Raw genomic sequence first — 26,847 nt, 5'->3', positions numbered from 1 at the left:
AGGAAGGCTCAGCCCCCCTCCTGGCTCTGCACTGTAATATCATGTAATTAGGAAGAAAAGCAAATTACAGGGAGGACATAGGGAAAATTATGCCTGGCTAAACAAGGAGTGAAAATACATCAGTGTAACAATCAGGGTTCCAGAGCTGTAGCACGGGCTGCTGCCAGGAAACAAAAGCAACTTGGGGGAGAGAGAAGATCTGAGATAAAGCAGCTCTCAGGATATCCTTGAATCTTAATATTGCCAGTAGCTTCTCTGGCTCAGTCCTGCCTTTCTCAGCACACAAAAGACCTGGAGTAATCCCCAAAAAGCCACAAAATAGTAAATAAGTTGGGAAGGACACTTCCCATCCCTGGCAGTGTTCAAGGAGCACCCTGGTTTAATGGAAGGTGTCCCTGCCCATGGCAGGAGGTTTAAGCTTCCCTGTTTTCAGAGGGGCAGAAGAAGCCCTGAAAGAAGCTGTTTTCCTCTTAAAGGTTTGGAAAACAGATTGCAATCACCTGGAGGACTGAAAGTTCCCTTCTGCTGAGGATCAAAACCCTTGGTGAGCCCTGGGCTTGCTGAAGTTGTGTTTCAGTGTTTCCAGCTGAACCTTGAGGCCTCAGCAGGTAAAACAAACCCTCAAGCAACAAAGCACAAACCTCAAGAGAAAGATATTGTATCTGTTGCTCAAGCAGAATTATCCTGATTTTAAACCCAAAGGACTCATCTCTCCCTGCAGCCCGTGGCATGAAAGTGAAGCATCAAACACTTTTCCATGGGCTGCTCCACTAAAACCCAAAACCCCACACACTGAGGTCTAAAACAGAGCAAAGCAGACCCACTGTGGGATGGAGGAAGACTCTGGTGAAGCACAAATGACCTGTCTGATGGGATCCCACGGAAAGGATGGGGGGAGTTTGGAGAGCACCACCCTTCTGGTTGTAAATCTCCAGTCTAATCTCAGGCCTTTGTTCAGGAGCAATCCTTGGAAAGCCTCCCTGCAGCATCAGGAATGGCCCTGCTGGCAGATCAAAGCCCAAACCTCCCCACACAGCTCACTGATGGTCAGAGCAGCTCCAAGCAAAACCCAGGGCAAGGGATGTGGCTGTTTCAGGATGCCCCTGGCAGCGCAGGGATCAAAGGCAGCAGCTGCCCCAATGATATCATTTGATTTGGGAGGCGTGGGCTGGGCTGGATCCAACCCCTGCTCCAAGCAAAGCCCAGGAACCCTCTCCTTCATCACTCCTTGATTGCACTGTTTTATATCCCACACAATTTTTCCCTGCTGGAGGAAAATCTGGAGCGAGCTGGGCTGGTGGAAGGTGTCCCTGCCCATGGCAGGGGGTGGAATGAGATGGGCTTTTAGGTCCCTTGCAACCCACAACCAGCCTGGGATTCCACAATTTCTCTTGTACCCACGTCACAAAAAATGGAGCTGATTTAACCAAAACCCTGGATGGTGGAACCAAACAGAGCAGTGGTGCACATGATCCCTCACCAACAAAGCCAGAAGGACTGATTTCTGGGAAATCCAATGCAAACCATTCCACAGGGATGAGAAAAGCTGACACAAACAACTCCCAGCCATTTAGGGCTGACTAATTAAACGAGGAGCAGCCCAGAGTGCCCTGGCAGAGCAGATCCCGGGATAGAGCAGCCCTGGCTGGCTGGGATACAGCAGCTGGGGAAGAGGAAAAGCAACAACCACCCATGGTGGCTGCTCCCAGATAGCTCCCCCTACGCTGGGATGAGCCAGGGCTGGGCCGGGTGCGTTTGAGGAGGCAGCAAAACTGACTTTCCCCAAATGATATAATTTTTATCCTGGAAGATTAAAGAGAGGGAAACCGGGGCTGGAGCCTCCAGCCTGAAGGCTGGCCCGGAGCCAAGGAGAATGCTGAAATCAAATCCCACCACATAAAACCATATGTTGCCATTTCCATCGGAATAAATTCGCGAGGCCTGTCATTTGGAAGCACGGCTGGGCCGAGGAGAGGCAGAGCTTTCCTTTATTGGCTTGACTCTGGGTAAGAAGCAAGATTAAACGAGTTACCACAGCTATAAAAACCCTCTGTCTCTGCTCGGGCTGTGAAAAAAACCCACTTTAGGTCGCATTAAGCCCACGTCATTCTGGAAGAACAATGGGGCTTTATGGAAAGCCACCCACGGAGGGTCCTTTCTCCGGGTGCTAACGGAGGAAATCCAGCGAGGATCGGTTACAAAGCTACAACACAATCCTGTAAGGAAGCAAAAGGATCTGCTTTGAAAAGTTTAGTGAGGATTGCATCCATATCCACCTGGCAGTGGTCACACAGTTCCCATCCAGACCACCCAAGAGCAAAGCTCAACCACGACAACCCTCGCGCCGTTCCCGCTCTCGGGGCCGGATCACTGGAAGATGCTCCGGAATCACGGAATGGTTTGAGGGGGAAAGGACCTCAAAGCCCATCCCATTCCATCCCCTGCCATGGGCAGGGACACCTTCCACCAGCCCAGGCTGCTCCAAGCCCTGTCCAACCTGGCCTGGGACACCTCCAGGGATGGGGATTCCACAGCCTCTCCAGGCACCTGGAACAGCAGCCTGGGCAGGGAGCAGCAGGCAAGGGGATTTGGGAAAACTGAAGATGTTTTCTAGTGCAGTGTCAGGCAGAAGGTGAAACCCCACGCTGCTGGAAGCACATCCATCACCCTCCCACCTCAGACACTCAGGTAACAACACCACCCCAGTTTGCTGGAGAATGGAGCTTGGAACTGAACATCACCACAAGCAGATCCAGCGTGTTCCATATGGAGAGGGCAGCGAATCCAGGCAGGAGTTATGAGACACAGACTATGAACTCCTGCACATCTGGAGGACGGTCCCGGTGACAGGACAAGGGGGAATGGCTTCAAACCAAAGGAGGGCAGGGCTAGATGGGATATTGGGAAGGAATTGCTGGCTGGGAGGGTGGGCAGGCCCTGGCACAGGTTGCCCAGAGAAGCTGTGGCTGCCCCTGGATCCCTGGGAGTGTCCAAGGCCAGGTTGGATGGGGCTTGGAGTACCCTGGGCTAGTGGAAGGTGTCCCTGCCCATGGCATGGGATGGGATGAGATGAGTTTTAAGGTCCCTTTCAATCAGGAAACACCTGGTGGTCCCAAACTCCAGGCAGAAAATGAAACCCTCTGGTTGCAGTTCCCCTCAAGCTGAACTCAGCACCCCAAGGCAGGAAAACAACCCTCTGAGGTAGCAAATTTAAAACACCTAAACTGTAGGAGAGGCTTTGCAATACAAGACATGTTCTGTCAGTGCCAACGTTAAAATGACCCCCCCAAAGGTCGTTTTAAGCTTCTCCTCCTCCTTCAGTAACTCCCAGAGTGAGAGGCAGAGCAAAGGCAGAGCGTGCAGATGAACCCAGCCCATACTGGGTGTGCTGTCACACTCAGCCTGATGGATCTGCAGCCCCAAAATCCCTGGGAGCTTCTGTGCCCCCTTGTCCTGCCTGTGCCCCTTTGTCCAGCAGCACAATGCTGGCTTTCTGTCCCCCACAAGAGCCCAGTGTGAGCAGCAGCTCCCACCGCCGGCCCACGACACTCCACAGGGACACTTTGTTTGCCCTCCCCGTGCTGACGTCCCTGCACTTTGCTGGAGGACAAAAAAATCCCTTTTCCCGGAAGTTTCTGGTTAAGCAAACAGTTATTTAATGCTTTACTAGGTTAAAATACCTTTTACTTCTCCACAGCAGGGTTAAGTCACTCTCAAAAGCCAACAAACAACAACTGCATTTACATTTTCCAGCACTTGCAAAGAGCTTCTCCCAGCACGAGTTACTCTGCTGGTGGGTGCACAAGGATAACTCAGAAGTGCTGTTTGCAGTGCTGCCATTCATTATTCCAACAGGGATATCTGACTCTGGATTAAGCCCTCTCAACAATCTTGGCTCCCTTAAGCATTGTGAAAGCTGATGGAGGGGTATGATGGGGTTTGTTTGCAGGGCCCCCACCTTCCAGCTCCCTGCCCGATTCCCAAGCATCCAAAGACCTCTGAGGGCTCAGAATTCATGGCCATAACCAGGTGATGTGTGAGAGGACTGAGATTCTCCTCATCTGCCAGACATTCAAGAGCAGCAAATGTCCAGAGAAGCTGGGGCTGCCCCATCCCTGGAAGTGTCCAGGGTGCTCCAAGCCCCGTCCAACCTGGCCTTGGACACTCCCAGGGATCCAGGGGCAGCCACAGCTTCTCTGGGCAACCTGTGCCAGGGCCTGCCCACCCTCATAGGGAAGAAATTCTCCCAGATATCCAACCTAAATCTCCCATCTTTCAGTTTGAGCCCATTCCCTGTGTCCTGTCACTGCCAGTTCCTGATGACCAGTCCCTCTCTGTATTCCTTGTGGGCCCTTCCACTCCGAGGTCTCCACACAAATTCCATTTTCAGCTGAAAAATCTCCCTTGACAAGAACCAAACCCTGCTCTCATTTCCATCAGAGCAAAGCTCAAAGCCCAATGAAACATCTGATGTTCCCCCTGATGGAAACGAGGGCAGAGTTTGGTGCTAAATATCCTGTTTTCCCTCCTGACTTTATTAGATTTTATTAGGCAGGAGTTCAGCTTTCTTTTGAAGCTGTTTCATGGCAAGGAGATGGAGTGGCAGAGATCTAATTCAACGAGTCAAATCTGTCCTAAATATGCATGAAAGCACCGTGGCAGCCCTGAAATGCAGAGCTGCAGCAGCCACACGAAGATTATGGAGCTCACAGCAATTTAAATTGGATGTGCAGGGCTGGAAACCCAAGCCTGGGTGCTTGACTTGTCAGCAACTCGAGGGGTTTGGAACATAAAAGTGAAAACTTGAAACCATTCCCAAAAACTTGCCCAGGAGGAAGGTGGAGAACAACGACACAGAGCAAGAAATAAGCAGCATAGTTGGGTGAAAAGAGCAGCTCAAGGCAGAACTGAGACAGGGGGAGAGCATCCAAAAGCAGAACTGAGGAAGAAAAGAGCATCCAAAAGCAGAACTGAGGAAGGTAAATCCCCTCCCTGACCTCACTTCATCTGCAACACCCGGACAGTTCCACCACCACTTGCTCAAACCCCACAGGAACGGAATAAATAACTGATTCCACACAAACTGAATGGTTTCCACAGAAATGTTTGTGTCAGCAGGAGATGACAGAGCACCTGGAAGGTCATGAAGGAGCAAAACCTTGACTGAGGATGTCAGGAAGGTAAGAAAGTGCCTAGGGTTTCCATATCCTTCCCTGGGAGGTGTCCAATGAGCACCACAGGCCATCCCATCCAGTGGGATTTGGCTGCAGCCACTGTTCATCCCCAATCCCTCACACTTGTCCTCCCTGTTGAGCCCTGTTTCTTCCACAGCAGAGTAGGAAAACCCAGGAGAATTTAACCCTGGACTACCAGCGTTGTGATCTGCACATTTACAGAGCTTTTCCCACTGAGAGCCCTCCTCTCAAGCTGTTCTTCCCAACAACCCCCTGCATTTTCCTCCTGATCCCGTGGGTTCCCAAAGGTGCAGACAAAGTCATGCCACGACACAGACCAACCAATGGAAGACCCAAACCACAATTCCCAGTTTTTGCCTGCACTGGAGCTCTCCAGACCCTTCCCCAATTCCCGTTTTCTGAGCGTCCCTCCCGCCGGTGTCACCCCAAGCAAGGCTCTCTCCGTGGTCTCACACTTCCCAACCCAAGTTCCCCTTCCCAGCCGTGCTGTTCCCATTCCCTCTGCCCTCAGTTCAACCTTCCCACAGCCAGGGCAGGTCTGCACCTGCACCCAGCTGAGCTTTCTACGACAGCCCCACCCTGGAGGTCGCTCACACCTTTGGCTCTGGATGATGTTGAGCACCTCCAAAATCCCCTCATTTACCCACAACATCCAAATCCTTCCGAGGTCAGAAGTTATTCCCCAAACATGAAACATTAAAAAATTACCCACTTGGCTCCTTGATCATCTGCATTAACCCACTTACAGCTTCAAGGAAACACAGCCTGTGTGTTTGTATGTCCAGTTGGGACTCATCAAATCCAACAGTTCTGGAGCTGGGGAGTCTAATTTATTCATTTTTAATTTGATATTAACCCCACACATATATCCAATATCCAAAGGAAACTAACACAGCAGCTTTCTAGGACTTGCTTCCCCCACACCAGTGCTTCCAAACATTCACACAGGTATTCCCAAATCCTTTCACCCACTGTGTGCAAACCTGAAAACACACCCATAAATGACACCTGAGCCAAGTGGAACTCCTGGATGAATTCCAGCAGTCGCTGTGATTGACACAGACTTGATTCTGTAATTTCTACACAAACAAAGTTCCCTCTGAGGGTAAATCCAGGAACTTGGTGTCTCAAGGGCGTGTGGAAATGGCTTTGGAAATGGGAGATCTGACACAGCATTCCTGGTTGTTTCAGAGACAAGCTTCCAAAATGTCCCAAAATGATGGGACACCATTTGACTGGGCAAAGGGAGCTCAAATTCCCAGCCTGGATTCACCTCGTTGGAATTACAGACATGAAAATGATGGGATGGTCACCACTGAGCTGCTCTGCAGCTCCAAGGAAAACCTGTGGTTCATGGCAAATCCTGACTCAAGGGAATTCAGCTGGATGAGAAGGCTCCAGGCAGTCACAAGAGAGGGAATAACACCCAAATGACATGAATGAGGCCAAGGTACCTCCTTGAAGTTGTCAAAGGCTGACAAGATGATCTCGTGTCCCCCCGGACGAGGCAAACGGCTGCCAGGAGTTCCAGCACAAGGGCCTTTGTCCTGTGGAGAGAGGAGAAGGAGACACTCAGTGACCAGCACCTGCTTCCAAACCCGTGGGAGAACGTGGGAGAGGGAGCTTCATGCCCTGTGTTTTTAACCCCTTTGAGTTAATAAACCTGGGAGGTGCACAGTGCTGAGCACCCCTGATCCAGGGAATGTGGCCTCTCCCGGGATCATGCACTCCTCCCCCAGAACATGCAGGGACTGAAACCACAACTGGGAAACTCGAGCAAAAAAAAGTCATTGCAGAACTCTGGGAAAGGCAGATCCCTGACAGCTCCTGCTCCCGGAGAACTGCCCTGCACACCCCTGGGAGAGGCAGTGCCCACCTCCAGCTGGCCCCTCCTGAGCCCACTTCTTAAGGGGAACACTTATAACTCCAATCTGCATCTTTCCTGGTACAAATCTGAATATTCTCTGTCATAATCTATGTTATTCAGAGCCACCCCCCCCACACACAGAGTTCACTGCAGGAACACAGGATGCCTCAGCACGTCCTCCTCCTGAGGAATCAGAAATCAATCTGCCACAGAGAGAAAACACCAGATCACTGGGAGAAAACCATGCAGCAAAACTGGGTGTTACCCTAAGGAAAATAATCCACAGTATTTCCTTACAGGATTCGTGGAAAGCAAAAGATTTCCTGGCCAGCTGAGCTCTGAGCAGAGCAAAACCATGCAGACACATAAGGTTAGTCTCATGCCAAAGCAGTGCCTCAAACCAGATGTTACAGAACAAGAAATACCTTTTGGCTTTCAAAGGGTCAGGGTTATCTTTGGGAACCACATAAAATGTTCACTTCCCTAGGAAATTTTAAACGGGTCATGTTCAAGTCTTACTCGTCGAGGGGGGTTTGTTCAGATGGGGTCAAGGAGCTCTTGTGTGGATCTTCAGGAATATCCCGTCCCAGGGTGGGTTAGGAGGGGCTGTGGGGGTGGGCAGAGGGGATCTCTGGGATCAGAGGGATCCTCAGGTGCTCCCCACACATCTGGGATGGGGACAGGGAGAGGACAGTTCTGGCCACATCTGTGGGATCTATTTGGGAAGAACCAGAGGAGATGGAGTCCCCACAGTCCCCCTCCACCTGCTGCCCACTCAGCTCCACAGGGGGAATGGGATCAGCTCCACATCCCATTCCCAGAGCTGCTGCTTCCCTTTGGCACATCTCACCCACCCTAAGCACTCAAACCTCTGGGGGCAAACACAGCCTGGGGTTTGGAACAGCACTCACATCCACTTTGGTCCTCAGATTATTGCAGTCACATTTTAAAGCAGTGATTTTACAGACAGAGATGGAAATAACCCACTTGTTTCAAAACTGAAAACATGGGATGTCCCTCGACCACCTGAGTCCCAGGCACAAGAGTGATAAAAATAATAAACTTCCCATGTCCTTCCTATTTATCTGTGCATGTATTTGCTGACTCAGGGCTGAATAAGAGAAAGGAAGGAAGTTCCTGTTTCCACCAGGACAAGGTTTGTGCTCTGTCAGAGCAGAGCCCACCCCGAGCCCTGTAAACACACACACAGTTTTGTTTTAGTCATCTCACCCCCCAGTTTTACCTTGCCTTGGAAAAATGCCTGTGCCAGGTTTGGTTTTGTTAGACAAGGAAAGAGGAGAACTCCAGGGTCTGCTGGAAGTGGCTGCTGGGATCACAGGCATGGGAGAGGAGGGACATGGATTCACAGCCAGCAGTTCCACTGGGGAATTACATGATGGAATTACAGCAACCTGACCCAGGACAGGACTGAGACTCTCCCAAGGAAATTCAAACCTAAGGATCCTTGGATAGCATTTCTAAGGAAGATCTTCCCTCTCTTCAGGAAAACCCCACGTAGAGCTGAGGGGCTTCAGCAGCTGAATTTGAGCTGGATCACAGAATCCCAGACTGGTTTGGGGTGGAAAGGACCTTAAAGCTCATTCATCCCACAGCCTGCCATGGGCAGGGTCACCTTCCACTAGTCCCAGGTCGCTCCAAGCCCCATCCAGCCTGGCCTTGGACACTTCCAGGGATTCAGGGACAGCCACAGCTTCTCTGCCCAGCCTGTGCCAGGGCCTGCCCCACCCTCCCAGGGAAGAATTTCTCCCCAATATCCAACCCCAATTTCCCTCCTGTCAGTTCAAAGCTGCAGAACCAGCAGCTCCTGAACCCACTGGAATCAGACGACGACTGCTCCTCTACCTGCACCATTGTACAGATTTAATCTGATTTTCGCCACAGGTTTGTGCACAAACACACCCTTTTGAAGGTGAAAACCCCCTTCCTGGGTCCTCTTTACTTACCTACTTGCCAAACTGTCAAAAAGCAGGTGCACCTACCTGGGGTTCTTGTTGTTCAGACTCAGTGCAATCTCATTGACGGCGTGGGGGTGGGACATGACCATGTTGAATCCGTACTGGGGAGAGAAGGGAAAGTCCTCCTTCAGTCCTGACACCCACATTGTTACTCAGAAACCCAACAAATCCCATCTGCCTGACCAGACCCCCTGGCAGTTTTTTAAGCCAAACAAAACCTCGTGGAGTTTACTGGTTAAACCGAGAATATTTTGTTCTCCTGACTGTTCCTAAAATCTCCCAACTCTGGGTATTCCATGATCCTACAATTCCCTGCCACTGGCAGTGTTGAAAATACTTGTTTTGGCTGTGTGAGCCAACAAAAGGGGTCCAAGAGCTGCTCCTACATTATTTCCACCCCCTCTGCTTGTCCTTGTCTCCCTCCAGCCCCTTTTTAATTGTGGCAGTCGAGTGCATGATTTACTCCCCAAAGAGGAACTTGAAGTTCAGCTGCCAAAAGCAGCTGTTGCTCTCCAAAAATGAAAACAGAATTCCTTTGGAAAATACTCCACTGGTTATTAGGATCGTGGCTTGTCTCCTTCCCACCCCTGTAAATCCCAGGGAGCTGGTATCCCCCCGAGCAGAGGGGGTTACAGATACCTCCTACCCTCCTCATGAACTCCTAAGAAAGGTGTTCCCCACAGGCCCTCCTTGTTTTAGCAAAAAAATCCCAAATCCTTGAAGCTCCCTGGATAAGCTGCATGATCCCAGCATCCCACTGAAGAGAAAAAACACCTCAGGAAAATCAGATTTAGCTTTGGTTTAGTTGGTTCACTTCCAGGTGTCCCACTGCCTTGTCATAAACACTTACTGAGGGGAAACCGGGATCTTTCCATCTTCTGAAAAAAAAAAAAAACCCTCCTGTTTTCAAGGGCTAAATACTGAGACTAATTATAACCTGATTAGCTGCAGGTTTGAGTAGTTAGTGCCCACTGAGCACATCAACACCTGCAACAAATCACCTGTGTCCTGTTGCTCCCCATTTTAATAATGAGAGTGTAAACAGTTCCATCGCTTTCACCTTCAGAATTCACCCCTAACTCTTCCTCCCCCTCCACCCCCAAGGCTGAAATAGCTCTGTGGTGCCAAGAGGGAGTCACCTGGTAGTTCATTATGGCCCGCAGGCACATGATGCAGACGTGAACATCGTCCTTTTTGCTCACTAATCGGGAGTTTTTGAGCGTCCTCCGGCTCGGCAGGGTGTTGTACCTGCAGGGAGAAACAGCTCCCATCAGCCACACTGCTGCTTCTGGGGGGTCAGGAGAAAGGAAGAGAAGTACCAGAAGAAAGGAAGGTGTTTCTCAGGTGGACAGGGGGCAATGCTGATGGAAATAAAGCAGGAGAAGGGGCTGGGATGTTCACAGGAAAAATCCAGATGTTGGGCTCCAGGGAGCAGGAGCTGCAGTGCCAGTGCAGGGGTCAGTAAATGTTCATAATAAAGACATGAACAAGTAACACCACACCGAGCTATCATGATTCACTGTCAGCCTCTGACACAAACACCTCCAAATTCCCTCCCTTCAAACGTCCAAGCCAAGAGGAATGAGGGGGGTCGTGGAGCCCTGCCCATGGAGAGCCCTCAGCCCTCAGCAACTCCTCCCCTTGGCTTTCATTTTCCAGCAGTGCCAAGATGAAAGAAATCCCAAAATTCAAAGCAGGATTCAATCAAACGACTTCCCCCCTCCCCCCATAAATATGAATGAATAAATGAGCTCAGGGCACTGCAGGCGGATTTGGGGGCTGGGGGAAGGATGACCCAGTTCTGGCTGAGAACAGAGGGAGCTTTAAGCTGAATTTTGGCGAGTGGATCCTGAGGAGGGGACCAGGACTGTGCCTTGGAGAGCCAGCACAGGGTGAGGCTGATGGCTCCAAGCTCCTCGGATGGGGGCTCTGCACCTGCACCTGGAAGCTCTGGCTGCTCCTGCTGGGAATGGGGCTGCCAAGGAGCTCCAGCCAGGGCCGTCCCACTGATCCTGCCTCCTTCCCCATGGATCAGCTCACTGCCCACACACACCCTGCACTTCCCAAATGGCCCAAAAGAGGAGCAGAGCAGCCTTGAACTGGGAGTCTGAACTGGGAAGTGTGGAAGTGCTGCCAGTGCTGGCTGGAGAGTGTGGAACCACGCCACACCAGCCCACTTCAGACAGCCATTTCTCCAAGTAAGAAATCATGGCAATGAAAGGATTTTAAAGTCATTTCTAGTCAGAGATTGTCCCTACAACGACTTATCTCAGCTTTAAACCACTAAAGGCTGCAGACATCCTTTTCCTTTAAATTTTCAATCAGCAGATTAATGAGATCTTTATCATGGCTCTGATAGGAGAAAAAACTTCCTCGGTGTACCAGCTCCTAAATTTCAGAATGCCTTTACCCACCTGGCAGTTAAGAAATGGGGGCAGTCAGTGTTGCTTGTCCAGTGACACTCAGAGCCCACAGACTGGGGTGGGATGGAGGGGACCAGAGCGGGTCACAGCTCCAGCAGTGAGATATCCCAGAGATACCCCAGCCTGTTCTGGGATATCTCCAGTGAGGGAGACTCCACACCCTGTGTGGGCAGCCTGTCACCTCCCTGTTCTTCCTCGTGTTCAGGTGGAATTCCTGGCATCACTCTGTGCCCGTTCCCTCTTGTCCTGCTGCCTGGTATCACCACAAAGAGCCTGGCCCCATCCTACTGGCACATTCCCACTCCCACCCGTGTCAGAGTCCCACTGGGGTGAGACCCAGGCACAGGATCTGCCCTGGAGAGCAGATCCCAGCCCTCAGCCCGGATGGGATTGTGCTCTCCATTTCCAGCCCTTCCCCTCACCAGAAGCCAAGAATTAACGGGGAGCTTTTGCACAGCAGCTCCTGAACAACAACCCCCCCACAGCACAGCCAAGGCTGGAGATGCTTCCCCTGCACTGGTGGTGATCCCAACAATTCCCAGTGTTTCTGCTGCCTCCCCAGAGCAGGGCAGGCTGGACGAGCTCCTCCTGCTTTTCCTTCACTCCTGGTTCCTGAGCACTTGGCCGAGCCCAGCATCTGGATGAGTCGTTGGGTTTGATTTCCTGTCTGCTGCAGGTCAAGGATTATGTCACCACGAGTATATTTATCCTGCTAATTCGATTCAGATGGTTCCTCTTTTATTTCCTCGGCCCCTCCTTTAGAGGGGAACATAAACCCTTTTTGTCCCAAAAAAAAGCAGGGGCAGAAAAGCTGAGCCTGTGGAAGCTCCTGCAGTGGATAATGGGTTCCTCCTGCCACTCTGCTCCCTCTCACACGTGGGGAAGGAGCTACTCCAAAGTTTTGGGACTTTGCTGCTGGAGGATGGGGGGAAGAATCCAGGATCCAGGATTTCCACAGCTGGGATTCTGCAGCTGTGTGGGAAAACCAACAGCCATTAAACCCAAGGCTAATCCTGTGCTGAAATACAGAGTTTTAGGGTTCTTTTCTCACCCAGATCTAACAGAAGAACTTTCTGTTCAAGAATAATTAATTCTTTTATCATTTTTATTTCCTTAGGGACATGAAGATGCTCCAGGGTTGGAGCCCCTCTGCTCTGGAGCCAGGCTGGGAGAGCTGGGGGGGGTCACCTGGAGAAGAGAAGGATCCAGGGACACCTGAGAGCCCCTTGCAGGGCCTAAAGGGGCTCCAGGAGAGCTGGAGAGGGACTGGGGACAAGGCATGGAGGGACAGGACACAGGGAATGGCTTCCCACTGCCAGAGGGCAGGGACAGATGGGAGATTGGGAAGGAATTGCTGGCTGGGAGGGTGGGCAGGCCCTGGCCCAGGTTGGGCAGAGAAGCTGTGGCTGCCCCTGGATCCCTGGAAGTGTCCAAGGCCAGGTTGGAGCACCCTGGGACAGTGGAAGGTGTCCCTGCCCATGGCAGGGGGTGGGACTGGATGGGATTTAAGGTCCCTTCCCACCCAGCCCCTCCTGGGATTCCATGACATGTGCCCAGTCCAATGCAGATTTATAATGCACCTCATTAATTCAAATTACAGCCGCTCTCTCCTCTCACTCTTAGCCCATTTTCTGCTAGAAAAGCCCTCATCTCTCCACTGGCTCCCTGGAGAGCAGAGGACAGCCCAGGATGGACGTCCCCACCCCCTGGCAGCTGGCTCCAGCTCTCCACAGGCTGGGACTCCTGGTTTTCCTCGGGATTGGGGGGTTTCTGGGTGACATTCCCATGGTTTGATTGGTGGTGGTTTGGAAACTGGAGGGGATTGTATTATCAACATCCTCCTGACAGCAGAAAGGGGCTTTGGAGGAGGAAGGTTTTGGCACATCCCACAAATTTGGGGTTTCTCTGATCCCTCAGAGCTGATCACAAACACGCTCTGTTCAATCAGGAAATATCTGACCAAAATGATGAGCTTCCCAGGTCCCTGAGCAGTGGAAGTGTTAATGGCAAAGCCCAAATTAAATGATTGTAGCCCATGAAGCCGTGTCAAATTAAAGTCCAGTTACTGAATGCACTCAAGGCCCATTTCTGGATTGAGCTCCCTGTGCCTAGATCCTTCTCTCCTCATGGAGATTTTGAAGAACTGAAGTTTCTCACTTCAATCCACATAAAAACTACTCCAGTATCTGACTGGGAAGAAAGGGAATTTCTAATGGGCTGGGCCCCTGCAAAGGCTGCATTAATATTTATCTGGCAGGAGACTCTGACTCTCAGCAATGCTCCTTCTCCCAAAAAAGCAGCAAGAAAATCCCCAAAGCCTCAGCCCCTTTCTTATCCTCCTGCCCTCGTTTTGGTGCCTGTTTCCCAAATCCCTGTGCCTCCTCTTCAGGAAAAAACCCTCAGTTGCCAAGGAAACCCAGAGAGCAGGGAATTGGCAGGGTTTAGCACTGTTAAAAAGAGCTCTGGGAAGGCCCTTGGAGTCAGGATTGGAGAGGGATGGGCTGAGCCACCAAAGGGACACCCAGAGCTCCGAGTCCACCCCAGGCCAGCTCCAGAATTTGGAATTATCCTGGTAAGGTTTGACAGCCTTCTCCTTTTTCATCCAAGAGGGAGGAGCACATCTTTCAGTCCAGCTGGGCTGCCCCTGGATCCCTGGAAGTGTCCAAGGCCAGGTTGGACGGGGCTTGGAGCAACCTGGGCTGGTGGAAGGTGTCCCTGACCGTGGCAGGGGGTGGAATGGGATGAGCTTTAAGGTCCCTTCCAACCCAAACCATCCTGGGATTCTGGATTCCTCTCTCCCACCTGAATGGTTTCCATGAGAAAGACAGAACAGCAGCTTCCACACAGCAGAACCTACAGCCTGGCTGTCCACACACCCCAGAATCCTCATTTACCACTCAGTGGCTGGGCAGGAACTTCCTGATTTTGCCCAAAACCATTACCCTGCACACCCTCCTCACCTGATGAGCACCTCATTCTCAGGAAAAGATTCCATTTCAATTATTTAGCAATTGCAAGGAAAAAAAAAAAAAACCCTTCTTAAAACCTCCCCACCTTCCTTTAGCTTTTCCTTTTTTAAATACCCATCCTCCCCAGGTATGGAAAAATACACATTTTCAAACCACGCATTTTCAAAACCACACATTTTAAAACACAGAGTTTAAAAAAAAGACAAGAAACCCAACAACAAAGACCAATCCAAACGTGCCAACTCCACGCAGTTCCTGCCTAAGCTGCCCCAGTGCTGAGGTGGCTCTGCAGGGACTCGGCTGGAGAACACGGCGCTAAATCCCATTTCTCTGAACAAAGTCTCTATTTACAACCAGAAGATGCAATAAGATGGCCAATGACTAAAGGCTCTACGTTCCAGGTACAACACTGACAGCACTACTCGCAGCATGACCAAGAGAACTCGGAGCTCGCTGCCCAGCCGGTCCCGCTTCCCGCTCTCCGCGAAAACGCCGCTCTACGGAAGCTGCTACTCTGGGAATTCTATAATGTGATAGCCACACGTCAGGACACCCTGCTGGGACACGACCAGCGCTGTGGATACCACATTATCCGGCATGGGGGGCGGTGCTGGCCCCTGGCTCCATGCCCTGCACAGCCCCGGCTCCGGAGCACCTTCCACTCGGGACTTACGGGATTTTCCGGCCGGGAGCCTCATCGGCAGAGCCCAAAGTGAAGCTGCTCCAGAGGCAGGTGGCTGACCAGCAGCTCTGGCAGCGTTTGAACTCAAGCTGCTCGGGCAGAGAAACCAATCTGATGGTGTGTGAGGGGAGGGGAGGGTGAGAGAGAAGCGTTTTGAGAGGGAGAAGGGAATGAAGGAGACAGAGAGACGGGGAATCAAAGAGGTGAGGAATAAAGGGAGATGTGAGAAAGGAAAAAGGATGGAAGGAAACGAAGAGAAACAATGTAAGAGACATGTAATGTATTCCTGACTCAGGCATTTCTAATCCCAAGCTCTCCTCCCAAAAACAGATGGAACCAGCACAGGGCTCTGCCGTTCCCGTCAGAGCAATTAAGGAGCAGAGAAAACCAAAAACACTCAAAAAAATAATAAATCAATGGCTCAAGTGATTTTGCTGCACTCCAGAGCTTGGATTTCTTTACCAGAGCTGTGCCTGGCTCCTCCTCTCCACTGCCTGAGGGCTGGGAATTCAATTTTCCAGGTACTGCTCTGGAGCCACTCAGGCACTGAGCATCAACCCAAGGGTCAAGGTCACCTGCCTGGCAAAGCAAAACAACCTCTGCTGCAAGGAAAGAGCCAGTTCTCACTGGCTCCTTATTTTTTGGACTCTTCTACACTCACAGGGCTTTGTAGCAACCAAGAAAAAACACCCCAAAGCATCCAGCACTCCAGGTAACGCTGCTGGAGTCTGAGGGAGGTGCCTGGTGTGGTTTAAAGTAGCGGAGCATCCAAGGAATGGGACAGGGTTGACTGTCAACCACTCCTGGGAAGTGATCCTGCCTTTTCCACAAACCCAACAACAGAAACAGGGCAGGATTGGGAAAGGGAGACTCCGTAGCAAAGCGTGGGGTGGTGAGAGAGGGACACAGGTCTGAAGGATGGAAGTGGCCTTTCAAAAAACACAGCGGATCTCGGTGGTGGCAGCGTGGAAGGAATGTGCTGCGGGATGAGATGGGACACAGATGAGAGCCCCAGCCTGGCTGGGCCCACGGAAATCCTGAGGCACGTTTTGGAGAAGAGGAACGGCTTCCCCTGAGCACTGCAAGGGGTGGAAATGCCTCCTCGGGAAGGAGGCAGAGTTATCCCAGCTGCGGAACGCTGCCCCATGGCGCTGGCTGAGCACTGCCCACTCACTCCACCTGACAGCCACACGCTCCCCACGATGCCACAGCCCTGCTGGGAGGGAGGGGAGCTGGAGGGTGCCCCGTGGGAGAAGCCCCCGTGGGCAGGGCCCCGTACCGGAGGGTGGAGTGGCGGCCCGAGCGGGACGTGCTGTTCCCCACCGGGGAGGGCAGGTTGGTGCCCCGGTGCAGGTCCTCGATGGAGCGGCTCCAGGGCTTGGACTTGTCCATGGGGTTCTCCACGCTGTTCTCCAGACTCTCGAAGTCAAACCTGAGGGGAAACAGGAATTCCAGGGCCAGGTTAGACACGAGGGATGCCCAAGTTTCCCCTCCTGTTCAGCAGCTCTGGGTCTGAGGGGATCACAGAGTCACGGGACAAAGCCAGGTTTGACGAGATCAAACGAAAAGCCCTCCAAGACCATCGAGTCCAACTGCTCCACCAGCTGTTCCAAGGTCCCTTCCCACCCAAACCAGTATGGGATTGTGTGATCCAGTGAAATAGTGATGGAAAAGGAGAGGCAAAGACAATGTGGGGCTTGAGGGACACGGCAAAGTCCAGGGAAACGGGATGAGCTCCAGAGGGGAGAAGGAAATCACAGATTCTTTCAGGCTGGAAAAGCCTCCAAGCCCATCAAGCCCAACCATCCCCCAGCACTGCCAAGGCCACCATTAACCATGTCCCCAAGTGCCACATCCACGTGGATTTTACATCCTTCCAGGATCAGCTGGATATATTTTTCTACCTCAACACAAATCCAGCTCTGGCTGCTCTGCTGATGGAACAGCTCTGCCTTGAAGGAAAGAGTGGGAATGCTGGGAGCTCCTCTCATTTCATCTCAACAGTTCAGTTGCCCAAGCACCAGTTTGGTTTCCCCCACCACCTCCCAGCACATGCAATAAGTCACCATCACCACCCCAGACCCTCTGACTGCTGACTCCCTGCCCGTTGTTCTGCTGTTTCAAGCAGGAATTCTTGTTCCCTTTACAGCTTTGGAGGTTATTACTCATGTTTACCGTGTCAGGGGGGAAGAACCCAGCGAGTCACTTGCGTGCATTTGTATAAAATTAGGAAGAGAGTCTCTCCCTAAACACTTCTTTTTGCTCTGCACGGTTTTTTCCAGTTAGTAACATCTTAAACCATATAATTTTCCCTCATTAATTTTTCTGCAACCCCACCAAAAATCCCTTTACTGTGCAATGATATACCATAAATCTGAGGGCAGCTTTGCTAAAAATAGATTATCAGTGTCTTTAACCTAAGGCTTCTTTTTAGACAATTCTATATAAAAAAGTCTGCTACAATAACCCTGAATTAATGTGGGTGTAGTGCCCCATTCCTGGAAGTGTCCAAGGCCTGGCTGGACAGGGCTTGGAGCTGGGCTAGTGGAAGGTGGGCTTTAAGGTCCCTCCCAACCCAAACCAGTCTGGGACGATTCCATGACAATAAATAAATTAATAATATAAATAAATACTTAAAACAGATTCTCTGCTGAAAATCCTTTTGCAGTTCTGTGATATAACAACTCAGGGAAGGTCATTTCCCCACTCTGCTTTCAGAACACGTGCCATGATTCATCACCCACACATAAATGTGACCCCCACTACCCAGATGGCAGGAGGGAACAAATTGGTTTCCAGCCTTCCCCCTGAAATTCCTCCTGCTTTCCTGGAGCACATCTGCAGCCCAGGACACCCCCAGTTCTGCCTGTGAGCAGTGGCTGGGGTGTGGATGTGCCCTTTGAACACAGCAGGAACACAATTCCTTAGGGTTGGGCACCGACTCCAAACCTGTTTCCCAGGGAGCCCCCAGCCTGCCACACATTTGGTTTTGTGCACCCCTGAGAGGATCAGAGGCCAGAGCTAAACATGTGTCAGTACAGCCCTGGAGATTAAAAACCCTCAAGGTTTAAATTTAGACTTGGGGTGAAATAACTCCAGACTCAAGTTACCCTTCTCTCTGCTTTTAGACCCAGAATGATGGAATTATTAAGGCTGGAAAAGGCTTCCAACGTCATTCAGTCCAACCTCTGACCCAACACCACCTTGGCAACCAAACCATGTCCCCAAGTGCCACATCCACTCATTGCTGAGGTGCTGACTCCACCTGGGCAGCCCCTTCCCGTGATGGAATATTCCCTGGTATCCAGCAGCACTGTGCATTCCCAGCCCAGGAAGGTGGTACTCACGTGACTGCATACTGTGCAAAGGACAGGTACTCCACCAGCACATCCAGGCCCTTGTTCTCCTCGTTCAGGAACTCCCTCACCCACCTGTTAAAGAAACACCAGAGCCTTTCAGGGCCTTTGGGAAGGCACTGGAATTCTCAGGTGAGCTGGACAGACCCTCGGCAGGAGAAGCTGCACCTCTGAGCAAAACCTTCATTCTCCCTCAGAGAAAAAAAAAAGCCTTTTAAAAATACCCTTTATTATTCAGAAGACTTTAAAGCAGCCCTTTAAAGGGCTTTACAAATGTACTGAACTCAGGGCTTTTTTGTGATGGTCACCTCCACACACACAAAGTCACAGGGACCTGGCTTAGTTTTGATCCCATCCTGATCTCTAAAAGTCCATAAAAGCCTAGAGGCAGCACAGCAGGAAAAGAATAATCTGATAGATATCCTGGATGTGCACTCAGCAGTAATTTGGCCTTCTCTTTTTAAAAGGTTTTAACCCGTTACAGAGAATTTTGGCCCCTGAGTTTCACAAAATAATTCAGAAAAGTCCATTATCTTCCTAAGATTTGTAAGGTGCCAAGTGAAGTTTGGAATTCCATCCATTTAGGGGCAAAGCCAGCGGGGCAAAAGAGCCTCAGCACAGCCCAGCTCAGCTCTCAACCCCAACCAGGGCAGCAAATCCCCCTGGGAGTGGGGAGGTACCACTGGAATTCCTGGGGATCCAGGGAGGGATATGGAGCCCCAGGCTCCCAGGGTGGGAATTCATCACCTTTGAGCTTTTCTGGTCTTCAGACTTCATGAACTGCACCATGTTACAGGTATTAAACAGTGTGTGTGGGGGGGATATATAAATATATAAATATATAAATATATATTTAGCTCTATTATTATTCTAGACACAACCACGTGCTGAGGATGAGCACAAGTTGACTTCAGTGTCTCCTCAGCCTTCCTAGGGATGTGGGTGAACGTTTCAGGCGAGGATTAAAGCTGAATTATTCTCCTGAGGATGCCCAGCTCTGCTTAACTAAGCCCCGCAGGCTTTACCAATCAGTCAAGTGGTATCACTGCCTGACATGCAGAGAGATGTTTGCTCAAAGACATCCACCAGGAGACGTGACAAAATAAATCTGGGAGCGGAGGCAGCCGAAATTCCTTACCCAATGTGGTTTGTTCTTAAGGAAATTTCCAGTTCTCGCAGCACTTGGGTCGACTCCTGGACTCGTCTTCTGAACTTCTGGAACGGAGGGAGCAGCAAAAATAACAATTAGAGTCGTGGGATGCTGATAAAGAACATCAACATCTCAGACTGGATAATGAAAACAGTTCTCAGCTAAACTGAGAGCAACTCAAAATCCCCAGGAATGCACCAACAACACCCCAGCAGTCAACAAAAACATGCGTGGAGGAATCACTTCTGCTCCCGGGAACGTTCTGGAGCTCCCAGGATTAGGAAAATTAAAAGCCCGTAGATAAATAAACATTTCTTCATGAAACAAGCTCTGGTTTAGCATCAAACTGTCTGTTGAGCTCTAGAGCAGATCCTCCCCTTCCTCTGCAAAACCCGGGGTAGAGAGAGACAACGAGGTCGCCTCCTCTCCCACCTGGAGAAGGATTGATTGTCCTCTTCTCCCCTGCCCATGGGAAAGTGCCACAACAGCTGGATAAATCTGGGCAAATCCTCCTTTTTGAACAGGGAATATGAGAGCCAAAGTGGATGAAGAATGGGAGGGGATTCCTGGTTGGGAGGGTGGGTACAAGGTTGCCCAGAGAAGCTGTGGCTGCCTCCGGATCCCTGGAAGTGTCCAAGGGCAGGTTGGAGCCACCTGGGCTGGTGGAAGGTGTCCCTGTCCCTGGCTCAGACACAGCTTCTCTGCACCTCTTTAATTAGCTCAGAGCACACAGTTGTAATTCCCACAATATAAAACCTTCTCTTCCCAGAAATCAAGGTCAAATATTGATGTTTAAAGAGGTAGATGGGATATGGGCTGGGAGGGCATGGCATGAACAGGCAGCACATTCCCACATGGAACTGTCACGCCCAGCAAGGCCAGGCTGCTCTGCCACCAGGGCAGGGAGCATCAGAGAATCCTGGAATATCCTGAGCTGGAAGGGATCCCCATGGATCATCCAGTCCAAGCCCTGGTCCTGCTCAGACACCCCAACAATCCCCCCCTGTCCCTCAGAGCATCATCCCAACCCTCCTGGAGCTCTGGCAGCCTTGGGGCTGTGCCCACTGCCCTGAGGAGCCTGTTCAGTGCCAACCACCCTCTGGGGGAAGAACCTTTCCCTGAGATCCACCCTGAGCCTGCCCTGGCACAGCTCCAGCCATTCCCTGGGGGCTGTCCCTGTCACCCAGAGCAGGGATTGGAGCTGCCCCTCCTGAGGAAGCTGCAGACCCCCATGAGTCTCCCCTCAGGCTCTTCCAGCTGAACAAACCAAGTGCCCTCAGCCCCTTAATGACCCAATTTGGTGCCTAACGAGCTCCAAGAGCAGCCAAACTGCAGCTGCTTTAAAAAATGTGTCATTTCGACACCTTTTGTATTCCCTGCTCCAAAGATCAGCTCGGCCAAACAGCAACTGTTTTCCCAGGAAGAGCCATTACAACCCCAATTAGGAGCTGAAACAGCACACTTCCAGCAGCCTGGAGCCACCTCCCCTTGGCCACGCTGGGGATCAGAACCAAACCACTGACACCACCTCAATCCCAGCAATAATCCCAGGGAGAGGAGCTCTCCCATCTCCACAGGCACGTCTTTCCATGCCACAGCCCGGGCTCAGGAAAGGCTGCGGGTGACACGGAACAACCCCAACAAAGAGGAACTCAGTGGGGTTATTTTTAGGCCCTTGGGGTTCGTCGTTTGTCATGGGACCCTCGGATGGCACCAGGATAAGAAAGGCCTCAATGTGGGCCCACGGAGCGAAGCCAAACACTCAGCGAACCTCGGAACCCCTCGGGAGGAAAAACACAAAGACCTCGTTCACCCCGTTCTCAAAACAACCCTGAGCAGCCCCAGGCAAATCCAAAGGTTTCCAGCTCAATGGGATCCCACTAAATGGGCTCCTCCTCATGGTCAGAGGAGCCAACAAGAGGAGCACTGTGCCAGGGCACCGGGAAGCACGAGCTGGAGCACAGGGCACTCCATGTCCCTGCTGCCGTCCCAGGGATGCAGCAGCACCTCCAGGGAAGCCCCCTGTCAGGATCTGTGTTTTCCTGCAGGGCTTCCTTCTGGCAGCACAAAGCTGGGATTGTTGAGGACAAGGCAGAGCCAGTCCAAGGCAGGACCTGCTCTGCTGCCTCTTTCTGTTGTTTTCCAGAGGCTCTTCCAGCCATCCCACAGGATGTGAGCTGGTGGCCAACAGGGATAAATCCCAAAGGGTCAGCCGTGGACTTCTACATGGGATGAGGGTTTACTGAGGGTCTAAAATCCTGGAGGATATTCCTAAGCCTTCCCTGGGAGGGACTGGCACAGGTTGCCCCATCCCTGGCAGTGTCCAAGGCCAGGCTGCAGTAACCTGGTCCAGTGCCCATGGCAGGGGTGGAACAGGATGAGCTTTGGGGTCCCTTCCAACCCAAACCACTCCAGAATTCTGTGATTCCATGATTTTACAACAAGCCCATCAGAGTTGGCCTCAGTAATACCAGACCCAGCCCCAAATACATCCCAGCACAGAATCCACACTCAGGGATCCACGAAGGTCAAGAGAAGCTCTGAGTCTTTCACAAGTGATTTTCAAACTATCTGGGATAAAAGAACAGGCAAAAGGATGGAGGAGGCTGTGCCATGTAAATACATCCCACAGGGAGTGAACTGTGCCAGCTGCTCCGAACCTCTGCCCTGCAAATTCCCAGGGAAAGGGACTCCAAACTCAACCCCCCCTTCACGAGGTGAGCAAAGTGCCCTCAGACAGCGGTTTTAATCCCTGCCCACACGAAAGCCGGGCCTGCAGCCCAGCTCAGGGGTCATTTGTCCCACTGTTTATTGGAGCTGACATTGTTAACACAAGTCCTGTTGTGTGTCAGATGGTCCTTTGCCTTCCAGCATCTGCTCCCCGCCCTGAGCTGGGAAAACTGCAGCAAATTCCCAACTCCTTTCTGAAGGGAGGCTTTTCAGGGAATTTACACAAAGGCAGGAAGGAACCTGGACCATCCTGGATGAGGGATGAGGGACAGCGAGAGGAAACAGGATGCTCCTCACCTTCCTGGTTACTGCTGGGTCCAGATAGCCCTTTAATTTCTGGATGTACGTGTGTGGAGGATTCTTCACTTGGAATCTTTCCTGCAAAGGAGACAAGAACAAACATCAGCCATTTCACAGCATCTTCTGTATTTACTTGTTCTCTATACAAACCACATATACATTTAAAGGCTACATAATTGGGATATAGTTTGATGTGTACATGCCTTATATTCCTAAGGATGTAATTTATGCACATATGATATGCATGCAAATAAAATGTATTTATATGTATCTTGACAGTCTGAGATTGGATATTTATATCAGATGCATAAAAATACATGTTACATATTCAGGGACGATTTTGAATTTTAATTACACAAACACACATCTGGAGTTATGGGGTTTCTGCTCTCCAGGAGAGGAAGGAGAAGGGGTAGAAAAGTGGATGCAGGTCCACATTTGATTGAAACCATCACCACAAAAGCCAAGACACCTCTTTCATCACTTGGAAAAAGCCCAAAACCACAGTGCATGGGCATGGGAAAAGTCTCATCACTCCTTGCTGGGATCACAGAAAGATGAACCAAAGAGCAGCGTTATCAGCAAGAAAGAGGAATATTCCAACTCTGTGACAGAAAATTGGATTGTCTCTGGAAAGGGCCCACCAGCTTCTCTTCTCCAGGCTGAACAATCCCATTCCTCCCATCCTTTCCTCCCAGGAGGGGCTCCATCCCTCTGATCATCGTGGTGCCTCCTCTGGACTGGCTCCAGCAGCTCCAGGTCCTTGCTGTGCTGGGATCCCAGAGCTGGAGGCAGCTCTGCAGGGGGGGTCTCACCAGGAAGGGAGCAGCAAATGCTGCTGAGGCCACCATTCCTTTTCCCAGGGAAATTATGGATCTGACACCCGTCCCTGTCCCACTGGAATTCCCAGGAATCAGGTGATCAACCCCAGGACACGGAGGAAGGCGGGGTGCCTCTGGTGGGCTTTCCCCACGTGAAACACCTCATGGCCCTCACCTGCTTTCCTGTCACACCAGCAGTGAGTCCAATCCCCTTCCCCACCCCACCCACCTGCTGCCAGTCCAGGCCATGAAATCCCTGCCTTCCTTTGAGACTCATCCCTCAAAATTCCAACCCCTTGGCCAGGGGGACACTCGACCTCCAATCCCCCATCAGCCCCATCTGGGCCTGAATCACAGCTTTTGGTGACAAACACAAGGTCTGCAGAGCCTGCACCCTGAGAACTCCTTGATTTTTCCCTGCTTTCCCAGTGGCATGGCCTGCTGGAAGTTCATCCCACCAAAGCTGCTGGGAAACACGAGTTGTTCCATGAGGAGAGAGCTCTGTCCAAAGCTGTTAAGAGCATTACCAAAAGTCCTGATGCTATTTGTATCTTGGAAGAGTTTTAAACTGTTCTGCCCCTCTCCCTGGAGGAAAGACCTCATACCAATTTCCTCCTGAAATGTCCCATTTTATAACTGTTATCTGAACCCTCCCTTTATTAGGTCAGGATGCAGTCTTGACTACGTTATCCCAAAGTCATTCCAGAGCGAACAGGACTCTGCTGCCCAGTTACCAGAACTGTCTGAACACCACGAGCTCTTCCTGTCATTATCTTGCTGCAAAAAAAAGGCAATTCACCGTGGTCAGCAGGAAAAAATGAACACACAAGTCTGCCCTGGTCCCTCAGCCCTGGTGAGAGCTCTGAGGACACACAGCAGACTTGGCTTTCCTCTTCTACAACCGGATTCTTTTTCCAGGCACCTTCACACCCACGGGCCAAACACGGCTCTGGAATTGGCATTTCCTTTCTTATCTAAAAAACAGTCCAGAAAATGCAAAGTTCTTCACTGACAGCTCCTCTCTGGCCAAGGGGACACCGACAGGGGCTGTCCTGCTCCATCCTCCCCCTGCACCATGGCCATGATTTCCTCTTGGCTCCACAGCACAGATTCTTGGAGCCATCTCATCTCAGCTGGTTCCCATGGCTCAGACAGACCCCTTTCTGGGATCACAGAATCCCAGGATGGTTTGGGTGGGAAGGGACCTCAAAACCCATCCCATTCCACCCCTGCCACGGGCAGGGACACCTTCCACCAGCCCAGGGTGCTCCAAGCCCCGTCCAACCTGCCCTTGGACACTTCCAGGGATGCAGGGGCAGCCACAGCTTCTCTGCCCAACCTGTGCCAGGGTTTGCCCACCCTCCCAGCCAGCAATTCCTTCCTAAAACACCAAACCTAAATTTCCCTCTGTCAGTCTGACAGGACTGTGCTGGGCCAGTTTCTGAGTCAGCCTCACAGCCCCCCCAGGACACCGTGGTTTTACACTGGGCATAAATATAAGTTATTTAACAGCACTTTCTACCCATTAACCCCTTTTAAAACTCCTTCCCACTGGCAGACAGACAAAAAAGCACTTTGTAAATGAGAACCTGGCCCATGGTTGACCAGTGAAGAGCTGTGGAGGTATCTGGACCTTGGAGACCACACCATTCCTCACTTTCCCCCTCAGCAGTTCCCTATGAGCTCCAGAGACGCTGCAGCACTTCAATAACCCCACCCTTTACCACAAAACCCACCAAGGTAGAAGTGTTCTCGCTGTGCCACTTGACACTCACGTCCAAATCCTGCTCTTTGCATCTCCAAGTGGTGGAGCACCGAGCCAAAGGTCACAGAACGATCCCAGAAGGGTTTGGGTTGGAAGAGACCCAAAGGATCATCCAGTTCCAACCCCCTGCTCCTCCTGACAGCAGCATTCCAGCCTAGCAAGGCTCCACCTCCCCTTTCCCATTTACCCCTCCCTTTTTGGGGGTTCTCCCCTGCTGGGTTTAGTCTAATCCTCCAGGGGAGCTATTTTGCTCTGAAGGATTTATTTCTCTTCCCAACTAATCAGCAGCTGAGGTGACAGGAGCTTTTCCCAACTGCCAGTTTTTAATAGCTGGAGTCTTCAAAACGAAATGTTTAAGGAGACCCAACGAGCACATTTTGCAGTCTGGGCTGCAGATACTCAATGTTTTTGTTTATTTTCTTAAAACCTGGCTGTAATTATGTATTTATGTAATAATCTCTACAGCAACTTCAGTTAAAAAGATGCTGCTTATTCCTGTGGATTGGAATCCTTCGGGCTGAAGGATTTTAAAGCCATTATCCACCAAGAGCAGCCACCAGCAATGCTTTTCCCTAACAAGCGACCAAGAACCACTTATGGGAAACATCTCCTAGTCCTGGAAAGATTTCCACAGCCCCTTAAAGTGTGGGTTTGTTTTTTTTTTTCTGGTTTGGAAAGCCACGAGGGATTAGCCTTTAAAAGTGCCCTTTCCTGGCTGTGATGACTGTCTGGGTTTATCCAGCTTTGACTGTTTTACATTAGAGGCTCATTAAGAAGCTGCAAGAACCAGGGCTTGGTGCTGTGCAGAGAGGGCAGCCCGAGGCTTCCTGAAGCCTCTGGATCACCCTGAGTGCCTGGTTCCAACTCTCCAGTGGGAGCTCCCACGGGGTGGGGCTGGCTGGAGGCTGACCCTCCTCTTCCCACGAGTGCCGTGGAGTCGGGGTCCTCTCACGGTCCTTGCAGGAGCATCCCCACAGCCCCAATTCCCAGCCAGCACCGAGAGCCTGCTCTGCAAACCACGTGCCTCAGAAAGCAGAAATAAAGAGCTGAGACTGATTGCTTTCTCCTGCCTGCTCCTCCTCTCCACTCCTGGCAACTCCCAGCCGCTCCCCGGCCAAATCCGCTCTCCAAATCCCGATTTTTACGGTGAGGGTTCGACACTCTTTGAAGGAGGAGGTCGGAGGGGGGGGGTTTACCACACGCACATCAAGTTTAAAATGCAGATCTGAGTGGCCAAACTTTGCTCAGCAAACAGCATAAGCCAGGGGGTGACGTCACGACTGGGACGTGGTGGCTTCTCCTCCCGGCCCCGCCAGGATTGAGCCCTTCAGACACAACAACGTTAATCCATCCTGATGGAACCTGTTTTATCTCCTCTCTGTGACTCATGTGAGCACCAACAGCATCCACAGCCCCGAAAGGAGGGAGGCAGAGCAGCAATAACTCACCACTGCCTTTGTCAGCCACCCACAAAGCAAACTAACTTAATTCCTGGGGATAAAGGCCCCCTTTTCGCTTGGAAAAATCGCTGAGGATGTGGCTGCCCCTGGATCCCTGGAAGTGTCCAAGGTCAGGCTGGACAAGGCTTGCAGCAACCTGGGCTAGTGGAAGGT

At 51.3% G+C, this 26,847-nt stretch overlaps 1 protein-coding gene across 1 annotated transcript in view; it reads right to left on the bottom strand.

Annotated features, from left to right (window-relative positions):
* FMNL2 (formin like 2) overlaps positions 1–26,847 on the bottom strand; it is a 114,756-nt gene that overhangs the window by 20,576 nt on the left and 67,333 nt on the right. Inside the window, 8 exon segments of the mRNA XM_050339649.1 lie at positions 6,650–6,696; positions 6,699–6,742; positions 9,063–9,139; positions 10,178–10,286; positions 16,392–16,544; positions 18,460–18,543; positions 19,607–19,683; positions 22,646–22,726. Of these exon segments, the coding sequence (XP_050195606.1) occupies positions 6,650–6,696; positions 6,699–6,742; positions 9,063–9,139; positions 10,178–10,286; positions 16,392–16,544; positions 18,460–18,543; positions 19,607–19,683; positions 22,646–22,726 (672 nt within the window).

This window comes from Myiozetetes cayanensis, unplaced genomic scaffold, assembly GCF_022539395.1.
Source record: "Myiozetetes cayanensis isolate MyiCay16 unplaced genomic scaffold, myiCay2020 scf9, whole genome shotgun sequence".
NCBI lineage: Eukaryota > Metazoa > Chordata > Aves > Passeriformes > Tyrannidae > Myiozetetes > Myiozetetes cayanensis.
The sequence above is the reverse complement of the archived record's forward strand: the minus strand, read 5'-3'. Positions and strand labels throughout refer to the sequence as shown.